Here is a 19,217-nt window from a genome sequence, read left to right on the forward strand (position 1 = left end):
CTTTCCGCCTGACCTTCAATCACGTCCTCTTTGAATATCAAGTTGATGACTTGAGAAGCATCAATCGGCCGCTGGTGTGGCACTGGCACGGGCTGTTGACTGGCGTCCAGCTGATGCGATGACGCCGCCATCCGACCGCCGCTCGCTGCCCGCCGGCCAACAGCAATCGGCTCGACTGGAACGCGTTCGCTTGAGCAGCTGAGGCTGCCATCTTCTCTGGTTGGACACCGGTTAGCCATACCAGCAAAAGTTTGGAAAATGACGTGCCAGGAATATCCACACACTTTTTTAAATAATTCAAGACAAAATGCTCTTTTTGAGAAATTTGAACTTGAATGTGTTTCAGAGTGAGGAGGGATACACCGAATAACAATTAGGAATGTGTGTTACATATTGTGTTCAAAATCGATTTGACTCTGCTTCTCAATCACAAATCTTGAAGAGAAGAAGCAGAAAGTTGTGATTCACTAACACACAATTCAATTCACAACCAGCAGAGGGCAGTGTTGCACTTGTCACAGAGTCCTGGCCCTTGGGAGTTCTCGTTGGATCCATTCTCGCGAGAATTTTCAAAGCGCGACATATACCATTAAAAAAAAAAAAGAGAGAAAATAAGGGTGTGGGGGTGTGGGTTAATTAAGGGTCCACTCAGAGTGTGGGCCAGATAGATAGAGAGATAGATGTATGTTCTGGTTGATTTAGTTCCTGCTACAGACTTCAAATCTGAGTAATTACAGACTCATCAATTAGTGATTATTTCTGTGGCAAAAGTCTTCCAATGACATTACCGGTTTTGTTTCATCCGTACAGAATATAAACTAACGATAGACAAACAATAAAAACAACACATTTACTCAAGGGAGCTACGACACATTGTTCATATGTTCATATTATTTTGGTTATGAACGTGTCACATGACCGGTACCATGAAACATGGGGGGGGGGGCAAAAAGCAGGTGGATGATAGCTAGGAAGGCGTTGCCGGTTGATGCGCACGCGTCCACGGTAATTCCCCATTGTCTCTGAACGCACCACCTCCTTGTGATCCTGTGAAAACCTCGTGGTGTTTAAGGAACATTCACGACAGCCAATCGGCAGAGAGGGGAGGATGCGCCGGCCAATGACGTGGCCGCTCTGACGAGAAGGGGGCGGGTATTACGTCGCCGGGGAGGCTCCCCGGTGGCTAGCTAACAATAGGCCGGGAGAGGCGATTCGACTCGGCTTGAGGGAGCAGCACGAAACAACTCCCCGGTGGTGGAGTCACTTTAGCGGCCGCTTCAGGCAGCGTGGCCCCTTGTTGGATCCGTACCTTCCTCCTCTCCCACTCCCCGTGGATTTGGTCGAGCCAGCAGGCGAAAGGTGAGCTTCGTTTCTCGACTTTTTCATTCAACTTGTGATCGGTGTTCGAACGAGGTGAGGTGTGGCGGAGCAGAAGCACAAGAAGGGTTCAAAACACAAACGGGACCATCTCTTTTACCTTGGCTTTATTTATTCGTGTGCTCTTACTCCTTTTTTAGACAATTAAACTGTGCTTGATGCGGTCATGTCAGGTCATTAGAAGAAAAAGTGCTGTGGTCATATTGGCTGTTAATTGAAGTGTTGTGGTCACGTTGTGTTCATGAAATACATAAAAAGATGACAAAGTGTCCGGGGAACACACGCTGAAGTTGAATTTGGCACCGCAGATACCCCAGCAAGGGCACACAAAAGTGTCAAATGGCTTTTAAACCTGTGTAAATGCAATTGGGATCGGATCCAGATTCATCTTTGTTTAATGTGGCGAGATGGATGAATACATACTTTGCTAAACAGGCAGACTGATAAATGGGTGAATGGATCATTGGGTTGAGATAACTAATAGATAGATAGGACTAAAAGTACGATACACTAGTACTATATATGCTAACGATCACAAATCAATATATTGAAATGGGGATGGATGGATGATAGCTATGAACCAATAGATGGTTTTGTCACATTAATAAGAGTAGTGTTGTAGTGATTAGAACATAATTCACCCACGGAACGTTGGGACGAAGGGGGAGTTTGTTGGGATGAAAGGATAAAAGAACAAAATGTTGGTAGGTCTGTGAGCCTCGCGCAGAGTGGGTTGGTGTAGCGTAAATACTGCAATCTGGATCAGATTGGGAGTCAAGCTGTTTTGACATAACCGATGACGTGAATGTAATTGATTTTGTGTTTTGTTGTTTTTTTACTTGATCAATGCTTATATTGGTGTGACCGATGTGAGGATTTCCATGGTGGGAAGACCACCAGGTTGATTTCAATCATCAAGTCGACACAAAAATCAAGCTGCTCTTCCTTGGCGGAGGGAACACGTTTGAATCTGGCGTGTCTGCGGTGCTCTCGGAGGAGCTGATGGATGGCGCTGAACGTTCCTTCCCAGATGCTCACCAGATTCGGATGATTGCGCACGCCTCAGCACAAAGTGCCCAGTCGGCTCATTTTCATAATCGATCAATCGATGGAGGAGTTAAAAGAAGCAATGAATGAAAGAATGCAAGTGTGCTGACTTGTCTCCACTCCTTGGATGGAGGAAAAAAAAAAAAATTAAAATCAAAGTCTATCTTGGTTTGTCTTGTGCGATTGCAATGGCCACAGTATGACCTCATTGTTTTCTTCTTCTGTGGTTTGGTGTCTAATGTCCATGTTTTTTGTTGGTCTGGGTGATTTGGACCTTAAAATAAAATCTCAGGTCAAATGACATTGAAGGCTTTATTTACTAAACAGAGAAACCTCTTCTTTTTTTTTGCCACCCGGAATAATTTGTGACATTATGGTGGCTTGCTAAGATGGACGAATGTTGTCTTTTAAATTGTTGGTGCCAGGTGTGTTGCTCCTCAGGCTTTTGCAAGCTCTTTTCCGTCTCTTGTGTGTCCGACGTGTGCAGTGGAGCAGCGCTAACTTCGTCGTCTCTAAATACTCCATCGCACAGGAAGTCTCTCCTGCTCTCGTCGCTGAAAAGAATTTCAAACGACGTTCAGGACCTCCAGCAAGCGCAAGAAGCCACGGCGGATTCCCATGACAATTTAGGTTAAAACAGTGGCTGTCTTCTTCAGTCTTCAAGCAGATTGAAGTTCTCTTTACTGCCACCTAAAGGATTGGAGTGGAATATGATTGACCGCTGTGGTAGCAGCAGTAGTAGTCGATTTCCAGCTAATATCCTGCAAAGTTGGTGACTTGGAGGCATAACAAAAGATTGTGTAGCAAAGCAGGAAAGTCTGTTGGTCAGTCACGTAGCGAGTCACTTGTTTAGTCTTTCAATCAATTGGTCTGTTAGTTCCTCAGTCGCCTAGTTAGTTAAGTCAGTTAGTTGGCCGGTAGCCAGTTCGTTAGTTAGGTTATTTAGTCAATTGGTTAGTCAGTTGGTTAGTTAGTGTCAGTTAGTAAGTTAGACAGCCAGTAGGTGAGTTAGTCAGTTGAGTAGGTTGTCAGTCTGTTTGTCACTCAGTTGGTGAGTCAGTTGGTAAATTATTCATTCAGTCAGTTCATCTGTTAGTCATCTGTTAGTATTTTTGTGAGTTAGTTGGTTAGTGTCGATTATTAATGTAGTCAGCTACTTAGCCATTAGATCAGTTAGTTGGACAGGTAATCAACCAGTCGTAGTCGGTTCATCTGTCAGTCAGTTGGCTCGTTTGTCATCTAGGCTATCAGTCCATCAGTTAACTAGTTGGTGAGTCATTCTGTTAGTTATTTAGATGGTTAGTTAGCTTAACTTCATCAATTGGTGAATCATTCAGTTGATTACTTGTCCCATTGGTTAGTTAGTCCCATAGACTGTTAGCTATAATTTAGTCAACGGTTGGTTAGTTAGTTAGGTAGTTAGTCAGTCAGATGGTTGCTAGTCTTCAAGTTGGTTTGTTTGTCATCTAGGCTATCATTCAGTCAGTTGGTCACTTAGCTATGTGGTCTGTTAACTAGTTTGTTAGGTGTTAGTTGGTCAACAAGTTAGTCTGTCAATTAGTGTTACTGCCTTGACCTACTTCCTGCTTTTGTTTTCTTTCTTTCCTTTGACACATTCTGAAGGCCCCTCCCCCTCCCAAGCCAAAGGGGACATGTGATTTATTCACACCTCAGTAGCAAACGACGCTTTTTCCGTGTCCTCCGTGTGCACTCGCACACACAAGACTTTTACACTTGTTCAAATGTTCTCGGATCGATGCTCGTGTGCGTGTCTCCGATGATTAGCATGCGCTACGATTAGCGAAAGCTTCAGATGAGCCGACTGTCACTGAGACTTTCAACGTGTGCGTACGTGTCATTAACATAAGTGATGAAGGCGCACACGCTTGTACGCAAAGTGGATTGACAGGTGGCGAAATGTAGCATTAGCCTGCTGTAATGACAGCTTAGCGGCGGCGGCTAAATCTCGCCTGTGTGTGTGTGTGTGTGTGTGTGGTGATTTGTGTGTTTATTGTGTCGCTGAGGTGTGAACGTGTGCACAGGTGTCGGCCTTCTGTTCACGTTTGTTGTTTTTCTTCAAGTTGAAAGTGCGTCACCGCTTACGCTAACAACATGGCTGAGAGCAAAAAGGACAGTTTACAAAACACCGTTATGACGAAAAAAAAAAAGCAGTAAAAATAGTTGAAAGCCAAATGTTATGTAGTTATTTTCAAAACAACAAAATCTATATGTTTAAGTCTGAGCAAGTTTAGTACGATGAAGCAGGAAAAATTTCAGTAAAACAAAAACAAATTCTCAACCCTCCCACAAAATTCTTTTTTTTTTTTTTTTTTTTTTTTTTTTTATAGAAACAATCAAATAGTTGCATGTCCAACTAAGGAAGAATATTGTTCATTTTAAGATGTTGTTGATGTCCACCTTGTAACAAGCTAGCCCCCTCCCATTATGCACTGGGGCGGCCTCCATTATTGATGAGGTTGCCATGGTAACCAGCCCGACAGCTGTGTGTAATAATGAATGTATGCGAGTCTTTAAAAAGCCTAATAACGACGCGTTAAAAGGAGCAACACAAAACAAGTGCGAGCAAGGTTGCAATTGAATTGCCGTCACTTTTTCCATTTTGTATTATCGCGTACTTTTTTTTTTTTAACCTTTTGTGCGTTTTTCACACTTGCCATTGTTGCTTCTACACTAACGCGCTTCATTTGTCATTCCCTCACATGATAAGTAGCAGACACTGACTTGCGTTGAAGTGGCAGAAATGTTTGTTGTATTTATAAGAGAACAAGAAAAAACGGCAAATTCAAAGAATAATTGACTGTGAGTGTTGTTATATAATCTGTCTACGTGTGTTTGTGCTCAGAAATTCATGGCTTCTAAAACATTTGTTGTTACTCAATTCTAATGTCAATGGCGCTTAGCATTGTTTGTTAGCAATAAGATAAGAGAACCGGAGAGTTAAGTAGTGTTAAGAAAAAAACACACTAAGGTTGAACTTCACTAGCAAATGGCAAAGGTGGAATATGAATGAGACAATCCAACTTCCAGTCCAAAAGGCAGCGTCAATGCCTTCATAGCCTTTTGAGTCATCCTCCAAGAAGCAGGAAGGAGCCTGATGACTAAACACAAACTGTCGTCGTTAGAGCCAACTGGAGCATGAATGTGATTTGCGTTGACAGCCAGTCACAATCGCAGCACGTCAGCACGTGGCCTCGACTCCTCCATGGCAGCTTACAAACTCTCCACCCTGGCGAACACCTTGCGTTAACTGCGGCTGCTAACCAAGGCTAACCTGTCCGCTACTAGCTTCAAATCATTAGTTTCTGCTATTCTTGGCCTCTAGCTTCTACTTTTGGTTACTTTTTCTTTTGCTTAATTTTTTGTAAATGTTGGCAACTTGTTTTTATTACTTAATTTCTTCTCATCTTTACTAGCTTCTACTCTTGGCTGCTAGTGTAGCGACTGACTACTACCTTGGACTGTATTTAGCGAAAACTTGTATTGTTGGCTGCTTCAAGTTGATGCTCGTGTCTTTCTTCTCACTTTTACTTGGGGCAATAATACTTGTTTTCATGCTAATCTAGGCTGCTAGTATCTACTTTGGCTGATGCTAGCAACTACTAGCTTTTGCTCCTTTATTACTTTTTTTGTTGTTGTTGTAACTATTAATTTTCAAGTTTGTTCTACTTGCTGCTATTAGCAACTACTAGCATGTATGTGTTGCAGTTCTTGGGTACTAGAATCTGCTTTTGGCTGCTACAGTAGCTTTCATTTGTTGGTACTTAATGATAGTGTCGGTCTGGATACTAGTGACTTCTAGCTTCTTGTTGCTATTACATGTTATTTTCTGCTAATCTTGGCTACTATCTTTTATACTCTTGGCCTCTCTGAGTTGTTACTGAAACTTACTAGCTTGTATTCGTTGCTAGTAGCAGTTCATCAATGTTAGCTTGCTTGTAGATACCACTAGTAGTGGCTACTAGCTCCTATTTGTTTCTACTAGTCCTTGCTACTAGTTTGGACTTATGGCCTCTATGGCAACTTCTAACGTTGTGTTGCTAATATTTGTTATTTCCAGTGACATCTATCTACATTTGGCCTCTAAATTAACCACTATATTTACATGCTCCCATTAGTTTTTTTTTGTTTTGTTTTTTTTGCCACTAGCTTCTACTTATGACCTTGATAGCAACTGTAGCACTTACTTGTTCCCGTGACTTGTTACTTTGTGCTACTTTTTGGTAATAACTTTAACTTTTGGTTTGTATTGCGCGTACTCACTTTTTCATTCCGTTTCCAAGCTGCCAGTCCAACAAGCTTTCCAGCACTAGTATCTGCTAGTTTTTTAGCCTCTCAGCCAGGAGACGGTTTTTGGGCAGCGCTTCCGGTGTATTAGAATATTAATATTGACATGTAATGTTGACTTATGAACCATGTTGCCCCGTCTGGGCGTGTCTGTCAAATAACGAACCTGATACGAAACAGACACAGTGCTAATATATGAGGTTATATTCTAATGATGTCATACTTTTTCATGTTTAACTGAACGCACGCATGCACACCGACGCGTGCGCGCGCAAACACAAACACGCACTCTCGTGCGGTTACATGCAGCCATCTGTCGTGCCCCCCATCTAGATTGCATTTAGCCACCAGCTGAGACGACAGCGTGTCAAATGTTAAGTACATGACTGTGACCTTAAGTCGGTCGGCCCTTTTTTTTTTTTTTTTTTTTTGAATGTAGTTAGTTTTATTGACATGTCTTGATTTTGCTAGAGAAGCCTCGATGACCCGTCACATGCACACGGCGAGGTTGTGGTTGCCTTGGCAACGTTGTTGTTGTTGTTGTTGTTGTTGTTGGGCGTGGCGTCATGCGTCCTCTCAGACGATGAGATCGTCTTTGCTGTGACTCCTTCCAGGAAGTTGTGAGACCACATCACATCTTGCTGTGACTTTGGCTTCTTGGGCCATTTCTTTTTCTTCTTGTGCCCTCGTTGGAAAATTCAGCTCCTGAAGCCAGTTTGACTTTGCAAAACACAAATTTTGGTCGACATGTCTATCATGAGTAGATTCATAAAAAAAAAAAAAAAAAAAAAAAAAAAAGAGTTTCGTAGTCAGTTGTGACTTGCAGTCGTCAGACATTTTAGTTAAAAACGAATTCTTTCAAATAAATCAATACAATTTTGGGGTCCTTTGAATCTTTTGAAAATTCAGCCCATGAAGCCAGTTTGACTTTGTAACATGAATTTTGCTGAAAATCGTGATCGTGTGTAGACTAGACCAACAAAAAGATTCAAGAAGACAAACAGGAAAAGCTACAGGAGGTCGGCCATTTTTGTCCAAAGCGGCCATGTTGGCCTCAACTTCAGTTGCCCACAGCTGGATAAATAAAATAATTGAGCCTCTGAACTTTAAGCCAGTTTGAACGAGTAACATGAAGTTTGGTCGACTCGTCTATCACGAGTAGACAGACGGACGGACGGACAAAAAAAAAAAAACGGCTCAAGAAGTCATGCCTGAAAACACGTGAGATCTGCAATTTTGGTTTCAAGGTGTAATTTGATGGTCATTTGGAACGTTTGTAGGGATCTTCTTTACATTTATTTTTATTTATTTGAATTCAGAAGCCCCTCAAGCCGGTTTGACTTGTAGTAACACAAAGTTTGGTCGACTGGTCTATCGTGAGTTAACTTCACAACAAGTCTCAAGAAGACCCGCATGCAAAGTTGTGAATTTTGCTTTCAAAGTCTTTTTTTTTTAATTTTTATTTTTTTTTTGGGGTATTGATTGTTTCGAGTGGTCCTTTGAATCTTTTGAAATTTCAGCCGCTCAAGACAGTTTGACCGAACATGAAATATGGGAGACATTTTATCATGATGAGTCCTGAAGACCTCCAAAAAAGTCTCAGGAATCATCCCCAAAATCCCACAAGGTCGGCCATTTTGGTTTGTAGCGGTCATTTTCTGGCAAAGTTGGCTTACTTACTTGCTAACTGTCCTACCATGGAGACTCCTCGGCGCCCCCCACTGGCTCAATAGCAGCCCTAGCGCCACTCTTGGCGCTTGTGTTTATTTGCAAACTCTTGCGTCGCCTTCCTGAAGGTTGACCAGCAGAAGAACAAGTGCAGCTTTGTCAAGGGCAACGCGAAGGCGTGGCCCTTCCTTGCCAACACACGGTTTGAAGTTTGAAGTTGGCGGCGAGGTGCCGACGAGGTGTCTCGTTTCAGACGCTGCCGTCAGGTGCACGCCAACACCGTATCATGCGCCGCTTCCTCCAAAAAGACAATATGGCCGTTTGTGTCCCTCCCAGACAACAAACAATCAAGTGACACGTGAAATAAAACACGACCGCAGCATGCTTTTGACCTTTGAACTTTGAACGCAGTCGTCCTGAAAGTTGATTTCAAAGTACGTTGGCAATAAAATGTTGTCGACTGGCTAATGGCCGTTGATGAGCTCACCTACTGGTTGATTTTTTGCTTCTGTGTCTTTTGGAATGTGGAAACTTTTTCCTTTGAAGTTTGAATGTTTTGAGTGCGTCGTCGTGGAGAAAGGCAAACGTAAGGTAAACGAAACGAAACGAAACGAAAGGTAAACGTGTCAAGATGGAGCCAAGACTGGATTGCGACTGGCAGATAGCGATTGCCCTCGAGTACGGACGCTTGACTGGTGCTTGTTTGTTTGATGAAACGGCCTCAAGTGTGTCGTGTTGCGTTCTATTGTGACTCCTCCCAAAAGAGCAAAGACGCCATCTTTAATTCCACCTGCGTTTGCGTGCGTTCAAGAGCAACAAACGACAGAGAGAGATTTCCTGCCAAACGTTTGAACGTCTGACAAGTGTCAACAAAGTGCACTTTGTGTGCGTGTGTGACTTTCAGTAACTCTTCCAGTCTCTGGGTAAATAAAAAGAGTTTGAGGAAGAGTCCATGTGAGCAAAGTTCAAAAGAGTTGAATTTCATGTGTCACTTGATTGTTGTCTGGGACACACAAATGGCAGATTGCCTCCACCTGTGACACGATACCAAAGCGTGTGCCTTTGTTTGTGTGTCATTTGACTCACATAGTGACATCATTGTGTGACATCACACATAAAAAGATGTCGGAGGCCACTTGTGGTTTGTTTCTTGTGGTTGGTTTTCTATTTTATTGAGTGTCTTTAGGTAAACCAACAACTCTTTATCTTGACATTTTTATGCTTTGTATGATTTTACTTTCAGCTCGTTTGTGGACACACAAGTAAAAATGCAGAATGTATCTGGACTTGAAATCCAAATGGCATCATTTTCATTTGCTCCGCTGGAATGCAGTACACCATTAAATCCCTTTTTGGGAAAATAAGAATATTACATGAAATGATTCATTGCCCAAAAATTGATTTAAAAACAAAAAAAAAATATATATATATAATATAAAAGAATCTAAAAAACAAACGTCTATGTGCGTGCTGTGCTATTATCAGGTGTGTTGTTGATTGCACAACAGTGTAAAAATGTACCATATATACTTATATATCATATTTATGTTTCCATATGTCAAATGTTGTTACATTGTTCATTTGTTGTCTTTCTTTATATAGTCTCCATCAATCCTCCTTTGAACTTTTTAGACTACAGTAATGTGCTCACATTTCCGTTATGTGTTCAAATGACTTTAATTTAGTCTGCAAAATTTCACTTCCTTTTTTAAGAACAAAGTTTTTGTGAGTAACTCCTGTACTTAAAGTTTGAAAATGTACTTTCTTGGATGGAGTGTAATCAGTGACATGAGTGTGCAAAAATGACTGTGGCTCGTCAGAAAAATGACTTGGTTGTAAACAAAAAAAAAAAGACCAAATTTGACAGTTTTTTTTTAAATTTCCTGACTTTGTGTTAGTACTCGTTCAAAAAGTGGCTTTAATTAAGCATGGAAACATTCATGAAGTTTAGTGTGAAGTGAACGTGGAAAATTATTTGTCTGTGTTTATTTCATGTATGTAAAAACGATGACTGTATTTTCATGTGGAAAAAATGACTTGGGTGAAAAGTCGTACTCATTTGTTAGCGTTAAAAAATGATTTGAATGTGTTAATTTGTGATTGTTTGCAGGCAGGAAGAGAACATGTGCGACAACGGGGAGGTGGAGGACAAGCCTCCAGCCCCGCCCATGAGGAACACCAGCACCATGATTGGCTCCTGTGCCAAAGACCCCGCCCCCGTCAATCACGGCTCCAAACCCCTCCCCCCCAACCCTGAGGACAAGAAGAAGAAAGACCGATCCATTCGCTTCATCCTGACGGGTGGCGGCGACAAGAGTGAGTTTAAAAAAAAAAAAAAAAAAAAAAAAATCCAGAACTTTGACTCACATGAGATGTCACAAAATGGGGTCACTATATGCCACGGAAGAGGCGGGGCCGGTTCGGTTTGCGACGTGTGGGCTGCGTCAAAATACTTGAAATTGCTTCCCACTTTGTTGTGCGTTCGCAACCCGGACCGGAATCAAACTCGTGTGCAAAATCACGGAAGTCCCGCCTCTTGTGAGCCCTTCAAAGTTTGTCAACAATGTGATGCCATTTAAAGGGCGGGGCTTAGCTGGAGGCGTGTGGTTGGAACACCGCTCAGCAGATTTTCACATGCAGAAAGTTCACGTGCAAAACGGCCATTTGGGTTCATATGTGAGTAAAAGTGATGAAAATCGAATCGAATCAACAGACAAGCGGCGACGTTCACTTCGAGTTGCACTTTGGTTGCTTTTGCCGTCCGGTGACGTCATCGTGACGTAGGCCAGTTATTAGATTGTACCTTTCACTCAAACGTCACCAAAATGATGTGTCATATCAAATTGAGTTACAATTTCTACTTGGGTGTTATTTTGTTGAAAAAAAAAATAAAAAATCACATATTAGATTGCAATATTGAAGGGGGGCTGACTTTATTTGTCAAAGCTGTTCAGACCCAAATATCCACATTTACGACAATGACCTCCATGCCGAGTACCTACTCGAGTTTCCATACATTATCTACCAAACCACCTGCCAAAACGTTGCCACGGTGACGACTTACCAGCCATAACCACCTGCATACCATCATTACTAAATTCAGCATAACGACCTACTTCCAAATACTTCCCATTGGCCTCCTAATTCTGGTTTAGAGCGCCACCTGTTGCTCTGTATTGAAAAGCAAATGTTGTTTGTGTTTCAGCGTACAAAAAGAAGGAGCGGCCTGAGATTTCTTTGCCGTCGGATTTCGAACACACCATCCATGTCGGATTTGACGCCGTCACGGGGGAGTTTACTGTAAGTGTGTGTGTGTGTGCGCACGTGTATAAATGTGTGTTGCTCTCACACCATTGAACTTCTTTTGCTTCCAATAATCCCATCGGACAAAGCGGTCTTGTTTAGTTTCAATCTTGATCTGCCTCACTGAGCTCTTTTAGCCGCCGCGTGTGCGTGCGCGCGTGCGCGCGCGTGTTTTTGTAGTCAAGTCACTTCGCCTGAATGGTTTTATTTAGCAGGGAAGAAGTGAAGTGCAAACTTTGATGTGTTGAGCACGTTCGGGTGACCCGTTTATGTGATGACAAATAGGCCATCTTTCTGTGGCGTGTGCGTGTGCGCGTGCGCGTGCGTGTGCGTAGGGCATGCCCGAGCAGTGGGCCCGCCTCCTGCAGACGTCCAACATCACCAAACTGGAGCAAAAGAAGAATCCTCAGGTAAGGATCACATGCATGATGATATCAGGAACTGCCCACCAACACCAACATAACGAACGACCTGCTGACCAGATTTTTTGGCACAAGAGTCAAAAAAGGCGAAAAAAACAAATGGCGCCAGAGTAGAAATCGCATTTTTGGGGAAATGCACTTGAGAAAAAAGTGCCTATTTACCAGAATTACCTACCTGCCTATCCTAACTAATGACTAGTTACCATAACTACCTAGCCACTCTAACCGTCTTCTTCCAGGCTGTGTTGGATGTTCTCAAGTTCTACGACTCCAAAGAGACCAGCAACAGCCAGAAATACATGAGCTTCACAGGTACGCACACGCACGCACGCACGCACGCACGCCAACTCGTCTGACCGAATGTCTTCGTTTTCACGCAGACAAAAGTGCGGACGTCTTCGCATCGTCCGCCACCACGGTAAGAAAACGGGATCATCATTGACGAGGTGACAATCAAGTCGGAAAAAAAAAAAAAAAAAAGTTTTCTTTTGTGGCTTTTCTCTGCTACGTAAATCAGCACATTTGATGTCTTTTGGCATCCTCATTTTGGTCCCAAAAATCCAAAAGCCATTATCCTATTGATTATTCAATAAAAAGATTATTATTCGAATCCTTTTTTTGTTATTCCACAAATGTTCAACTGACTGGATATAAGTGCTCATTATTGATGATCTTCTATACCAGCAGCAAAATGAGCCTAAACGGTTAGAAATTAGCATTAGCATTAGCGCACTAACGATTCCCACTTAAGGTAAACAAAGACAAAGTAGCATTTAGTTGACACGGACGTCATTCGATCGACATTTCATAACGGGCTCTTAAAAGTCACTCACAGATGATGCAGACGTCAATAACTTCCTGTTCCTCTCTTCTTCTGGGCACCTTTAGTGCATGACTGCCCTCTACTGGTCAAGTGATGAACACCTGAGTGCCTTTAGTTTTTGGAATCTGATCATATTTTTGGAACAAATACAGCTCAAGTGCTTTTGAGGACATTTTGGAGAAGCTCAATGTGCTTTTTTCCCACTTTTTTTCTGTCCTTGTTTTTCAATGTCTGCTTGTTCCAGTACGACAGGAAGTGATGTCACCGATGCGTTTCCTGTCTTTGTCTCAGATCTCCAAGAGCATCTCGGAGACACCCGCCATCGCCACCGTGTCGGAGGACGAAGACGAGGATGAGGATGAGGACGAAGCCGAGCCGCCGCCCGTCATCGCCCCGCGGCCGGAACACACCAAATCGGTAAGACCGCACACACAATTGAAACACCCTCAAAAAAAAGCTTTCAATTCCAAACGTATTTCAAAAAACAATCCCACAAAAAATAGCAACAACAAAACATTGACACACTATTCGGCAATGACTAATAAGGAACGCGCACGCACGCACGCACGCACGCACGCACATAGTTGCTGTCAGACATGTTGGCGGTTGACAGGCTGCTGCTATGGTACCCTCCAGCGTCTCCATGGCGATGACTTTATTGGGCCTGATTGGAACGCACGCACGCACATTCTTGAAAGCAACTTTCACAAACGATTTCCATTTTCTCAGCGCGCGACGACCGTCGTTCGGACTCGTCAGCGCCGCACACGAAACACGCTGCAAAACGCGCCTTTTCGTTTGAAAATATGAAAAGGTGACTTTTGAAAATGATTGTTGTCAGATTTACACGCGTTCGGTGATCGAGCCGCTGCCGCCGCCGCCCGCCAAAGACGCGGCCGCCTCCCCCGCGCTGACGCCAAACTCCTCCGCGGAGGGCGCCACGCCCGGGAGCCCCCCGGGGGCCGCCCCCGCGCCCGGGCCCTCCCTGCCCCGCCCCCAGGACAAAGGTCGCAAGAAGAAGATGTCGGATGAGGAGATCCTGGAGAAGCTTAGTAAGTGTCACGTGTCGTGAACACAAAAAAACCAAAGTATATTGATGAAATGTGCAAATTGGGCCTTGTAAATATCGAAAAGAACGCCAAATCCATTTTTCAAAAAGTGTCTGCTTGTATATTTTCCTGAACCGCACATGCCTGTCCAGATGTGCTCAGGCCGCCCTCTGCTGGTAAGATAACGATACTGTCTGATTGACAGGCCTGCACACGGTCCCCGCCCCTTTTGTCCAATCCTCTCATCTGATTGGTTGTTTTTTCCAGGCTTTTATCCAAACTTTCCTGCTGTGGTCTTACTGAATTCACGAAGCAAATATTTTGCTTCGTGAATTCCCATTTGTTTTCTCCTATTGTATTTCTAGTGAATTTTCTATTCTATTGCTCTTTTCATCTTTATTTTGACATATTTTATTTCGGTTCTGTTCAAATTTGTAATTGTTTTCTTTTATGACCTCTTTCTCTATTGTACATCTATTTTATATTAATAGTTATATTTTATTACTATTTTCATTATTTTTTTTATTGTAATATTTATTTATTTTAATTCTTAATTCCATTTTCTGTTTTACTTTAGTTCCATTCTTCTTTTGTGATATTTCTATTTCATTTTTATTTTAATACTATTTTTAAATGGATTTTTAACCCTTTCCATTTGTGTTCTATTTGTATTCCTGTTGATGGTATTTTGATTTCAGATGTTTTATTTTTATTTTTTTTTGATGATGATGATGATGTCACAGATGAACAAGGACGATAGACACGCGTCGCTCTTCAATCATCCTCGTTCCATCCCAATAGAGATTTTTTTTTTTTTTTTTTCTCACTTCCCAATGAACGGTCAAAACTTGCGTGCGTGTGCGTGCGTGCGTGTGTGCGATGCAGGGACCATCGTGAGCGTGGGCGACCCAAAGAAGAAATACAACCGCTTTGAGAAGATTGGGCAGGGGTGAGCGGATCTCGCCTTTTGTTTTCTCGCCTTTTGGAAAGTCCCATTTTTGGAATTGCAACAGTTAATTGTCAAATTGTTTTGCGCTCGCCAGCGCGTCCGGGACGGTTTACACGGCCATCGACGTCGCCACCGGACAAGAGGTCAGTTCATTTTTGTAAAAAACAAACAAATTGGTTAGCTTGTTGGTTGATTGGCTGACCATTTGGTTTATTTGGTCAGGTGGTAGTTAGTTGATCAATTGATATATTGCTGCTGTTAGTTAGCTAGTTTGCTTATTTAAGTTAGTTAGGAGTTTTTTAGTTTCATCCCACTTAAGCTTTTAGCCAAATGGGACGGCAGCGAGCCGTGAAAATGTCACACAAGTTGCGATGACTTTGATCAGGAGTTTTTTTTCATGAGATTTTTGAATTCTAAATCAGGTGGCCATCAAGCAGATGAACTTGCAGCAGCAGCCCAAGAAAGAACTCATCATCAACGAGATCCTGGTCATGAGGGAAAACAAGAATCCCAACATCGTCAACTACCTGGACAGGTGAGCCACTTTTTTTCTTTGGCCGCCACCAAACGCAACGCGTCCCCTGTCGTCTGCAATCGGTCGCCATAGTTACCTGGTGGGCGACGAGCTGTGGGTGGTGATGGAGTACCTGGCCGGCGGCTCCTTGACGGACGTCGTCACGGAAACCTGCATGGACGAAGCGCAGATTGCGGCCGTTTGCCGAGAGGTAAGCGAAGGAAGGAAGGCCGGTTTGGCAGCGCAAGAAGATTGTGACGACGGCCTCTGTCGCCCCCTAGTGTCTGCAAGCGCTGGAGTTCCTGCACTCCAACCAAGTCATCCACAGAGACATCAAAAGCGACAACATCCTCCTTGGGATGGACGGATCCGTCAAGCTCAGTCTGTGGACCGACATTTACTCACTTTTATTCATGCATATTTCTGTTCTTATACACAATCATCCAACTGCAACATGCAGCATTTTGGACATTTTGAACGTATACGAGTGCTGTTAGTTGATTTTAGTCAATATTTGCCAAGTTCGCTAGCTGGTTGGTTAGTAAGTTAATTAGTTTTTCATTAAGTTGTTTGGTGACATCATTTGGTGAGTGATTTTTTGTTTTTTTGTTTGTTTTGGGTTTCATCATTATTTGGGTAGTTAGTTTGACAAACTCTGGTTATAATTAGTTTCTTATTTATACCAGTAGGGGGTGCTGTGGTTCCATTTAAACCAGAGCCGTTGATGGAGAAAGTTTGTCCACTCTATGCTGCGATTGGTCAACTGCAGGTCACGTGACACGTGGACGCCATCTTGTTACCCCGCTGAAGGCGAATTGGCCAACAGAGCGACTCATGTTGTGGACTTTCCTTTTGAAGCACACATTGGAACTTGTTGATCCATTTGCTGAAAAGGCTCCTCCTCTTTCTTTTCTTTGTGTTTGTTTGTTTGTTTGCAGCCGACTTTGGCTTCTGCGCTCAGATCACGCCGGAGCAGAGTAAACGGAGCACCATGGTGGGCACGCCCTACTGGATGGCTCCGGAGGTGGTGACCCGCAAAGCCTACGGGCCCAAAGTGGACATTTGGTCCCTGGGCATCATGGCCATCGAGATGGTGGAGGGCGAGCCGCCGTACCTCAACGAAAACCCGCTCAGGGTAAAGCAAGGTTTTGTTTTGGAATCTCGCGTTTTCATTGGCCCCAAGCGGAGGCAGGGAGGGAGGAGTCATTGCTTGAGTATGTTTTGAGAGCCGCCATCTTAGGAGACTGCGATGACGTATGCCGTTGCGTCCAGGCGCTCTATCTGATCGCCACCAACGGCACGCCGGAGCTGCAAAACCCCGAGAAACTGTCGGCCACCTTCAGGGACTTCCTGAATCGATGTCTGGAGATGGACGTGGACAAAAGAGGCTCGGCCAAGGAATTGCTACAGGTAACCTTTGAACCTGACTTCTGTCTTTGCAAGCTGAAAATATTTCTGGGGGAGATGGATGTTAAATTGTGGCATATTTATGCAAGATTAAAATTAGTTTTTGTGACTTCTCGTCTACCATAGTATTTACTACATTTTTTTTTTTTTTTTTACAATTGCCTAAAGATGTCACAAGATGGTGGTGGCAAACCACTACTTTTGTCCAAAATGTCGACGTCCTTCCTTGACACCGTAATGCGACAACGCGCTTCAGCATTTTACTTGGGTGCCACAAGGTGGCAGCAAAGCACTATCCATCCATCCATCCATCCATTTTCTTGACCACTTACCCCTCACAAGGGTCGCGGGGGTGCTGGAGCCTATCCCAGCTGGCTTCGGGCAGTACACCCTCAATTTGGTTGCCAGCCAATCGCAGAGCAAAGCACTACTTTTGTCTAAATGAAGCTCCCCAACTCACTTTAACATGTTTTTTGTTTGTTTTTTTGACACGAAGATGGCAGCAAAGCACTACTTTTCTCTAAAATGAAGGTCCTGGTCACACTTCACGTCGTCGTTTGGCAATCAGATGCCACAAGAAATATTTTCCAAGCCGTTTCAAATCATGATCTGCAGTCCATGAAGTGTGTTTGGTTTGCGTTTCTGAAATGTGTTGTTGTTGTAAAAAGCGTGTCTTTGATTCTTCCTGCTCAGCACCAATTCCTGAAGATGGCCAAACCGCTCTCCAGCCTGACTCCGCTCATCGTGGCCGCGAAAGAGGCGGCCAAGAACAACCGCTAGCTAGCTTGCGCCTGCCACGCCTCCTCCTCTTCCTCTTCCTCTTCCTCGACACTGGACGCTTTGAGGGGGCGGGGACCAAGCCAATGATGTCACTGGTCCGATCAGTGATGTCATCTGCAGAGAAGAACTCAATTCACTGTTTTCTATGTGCGTGCGTGCGTGCGAGCGAGCATGTCTTGTCTGCTGTCACGATGTGCATCTGTTGTTTTTATGCTAAATGACTGCTTTTGATATCATTTTTGTTCTTGAGTGTGCGTATGTGGGAGAAAAGGATCATGCTGGGATATCAAGTGATTGTAGCATCGATGCAGCTTAGCTTAGCTTAGCTTAGCTTAGCCGCGTCCGTGGTCCAGTCTGCACTGAGAAGATGAATAATAATAATAATAATAATGGTGCTAATAATAGCAAGTGCACAGGTTCTTAATCTGGTGTCCACAAGTCATAGAAAAAAAAAATCAAGCGTGCGAATGCTCTTCAGCGTTGACGCAAAAGAAGACGAACAAAGTCGTCCAACTCGTCCAACAAGTGGAAATTTCAAGGCCACTTATTATGCTCAATTGATTTATTTCTTGTTTTGGATCCAAATCGTTTTGTTTTTTTTTGTGTCTGGTGAGCGTTTTCACGCCATCAAGTATGAAATGACACTCGGACTGCATCTGAAAATGTGCCGAGATGAGGAAGCCAACGAAAGCAAACTTTTGACGTCTCCTTTGAATTGATGACGTCTCAAACGGCTTCCATCGGCGCTGACAATGTGCATGTTTTCCTTTCCGTTTTTGTCAAATTGTCGGTACGATCGTGAAGTGATGACTCCTCCCATGAACGCTTGTTTACAAATGAAGAAATAAAGTGCGATGAGTCAACATCGTGTTTGGCTTCCTGCCTTGAACACAAATCACATCCGAGACAACAAAAACAAAATATTTGGCTATTTGACTCTTAGGAAGCGAACAAATGACATTTTTCTCACGTGACGTTGAAAATGTGCGATTCAAACCAAAATGGCAGACTTTTTTTTTCTTTTCTTTTTTGACTGACGTCATGACTGCGAAATGTTCTGATTCCGAGTCAAAAGATCTTTGGGGGCTGAATTTCATCCGATTTGAAAGAACTTTGTAAATGTCCCAATTACTGTCTTGCTTCATAGCAAGATCGACAATCTGAAATCAAAAATACTGGAGCAGTCGCGACAGTCGTTTGGTGCAGTTTGTGCGTGCGTATTGATCCATGCCCACAAAACATTGTGCTTGCCTCGTTTTTGTGTCTTTTCCTCCCCAGCGGAGCGTCCTGAAGTTCTCCCATTTTTGAGTCCCCTTTTTCCCTGTTTGAGGAGATTTTGAGTTTGGAACAAATCAACTGCAGACTTTGAGGCCGAACTTCCTCGGCCTGTCAAAGCCAAGTTGGCAAATCACTTCCTGTAAGTATTCAATGGTCACATGATGCATTTCCTCGCTGCGATGTAAAAAAAAAAAAAAAACACTAATGTGTTTTTTTTTTTTTTTTCTCTAATACATTTGTACGTTTTTGGAACGTCTGCATTCAGTTTCATCCCCAAAACATAAAAATGTAAAAA

General features: G+C 43.2%; 1 protein-coding gene across 3 annotated transcripts; it reads left to right on the forward strand.

The window, feature by feature from the left end:
• The first annotated feature begins 901 nt into the window (after positions 1-901).
• pak1 (p21 protein (Cdc42/Rac)-activated kinase 1) lies at positions 902-18,507 on the forward strand. Of its 3 annotated transcripts, none has more exons than XM_077530910.1 (17): positions 902-1,359; positions 10,508-10,713; positions 11,603-11,697; positions 12,036-12,110; positions 12,362-12,434; positions 12,503-12,540; positions 13,237-13,362; positions 13,787-13,997; positions 14,147-14,170; positions 14,880-14,943; positions 15,038-15,086; positions 15,366-15,478; positions 15,551-15,668; positions 15,739-15,838; positions 16,396-16,592; positions 16,730-16,867; positions 17,558-18,507. In XM_077530910.1, the coding sequence occupies exons 2-17, from the start codon at positions 10,521-10,523 to the stop codon at positions 17,642-17,644; spliced, it is 1,701 nt and encodes a 566-aa protein (XP_077387036.1). In that variant the 5' UTR covers positions 902-1,359; positions 10,508-10,520; the 3' UTR covers positions 17,645-18,507. The 3 variants fall into 3 exon arrangements, with proteins under 3 accessions (XP_077387036.1, XP_077387038.1, XP_077387037.1); XM_077530911.1 differs by lacking the exon at positions 902-1,359 and adding an exon at positions 8,838-8,988; XM_077530912.1 differs by lacking the exon at positions 14,147-14,170 and having other exon boundaries at positions 905-1,359.
• The last annotated feature ends 710 nt before the right edge of the window (positions 18,508-19,217 follow it).

This window comes from Festucalex cinctus, chromosome 8 (assembly GCF_051991245.1).
Source record: "Festucalex cinctus isolate MCC-2025b chromosome 8, RoL_Fcin_1.0, whole genome shotgun sequence".
NCBI classification, from domain to species: Eukaryota; Metazoa; Chordata; class Actinopteri; order Syngnathiformes; family Syngnathidae; genus Festucalex; species Festucalex cinctus.

Excerpts from the sequence above, each read along its gene's own strand:
- pak1 (XM_077530910.1), top strand. The coding sequence starts at position 10,521 with ATGTGCGACAACGGGGAGGTGGAGGACAAGCCTCCAGCCCCGCCCATG. Across the intron at positions 16,593-16,729 it reads TCAACGAAAACCCGCTCAGG|GCGCTCTATCTGATCGCCAC; the intron begins GTAAAGCAAGGT and ends CGTTGCGTCCAG. Across the intron at positions 16,868-17,557 it reads CGGCCAAGGAATTGCTACAG|CACCAATTCCTGAAGATGGC; the intron begins GTAACCTTTGAA and ends CTTCCTGCTCAG.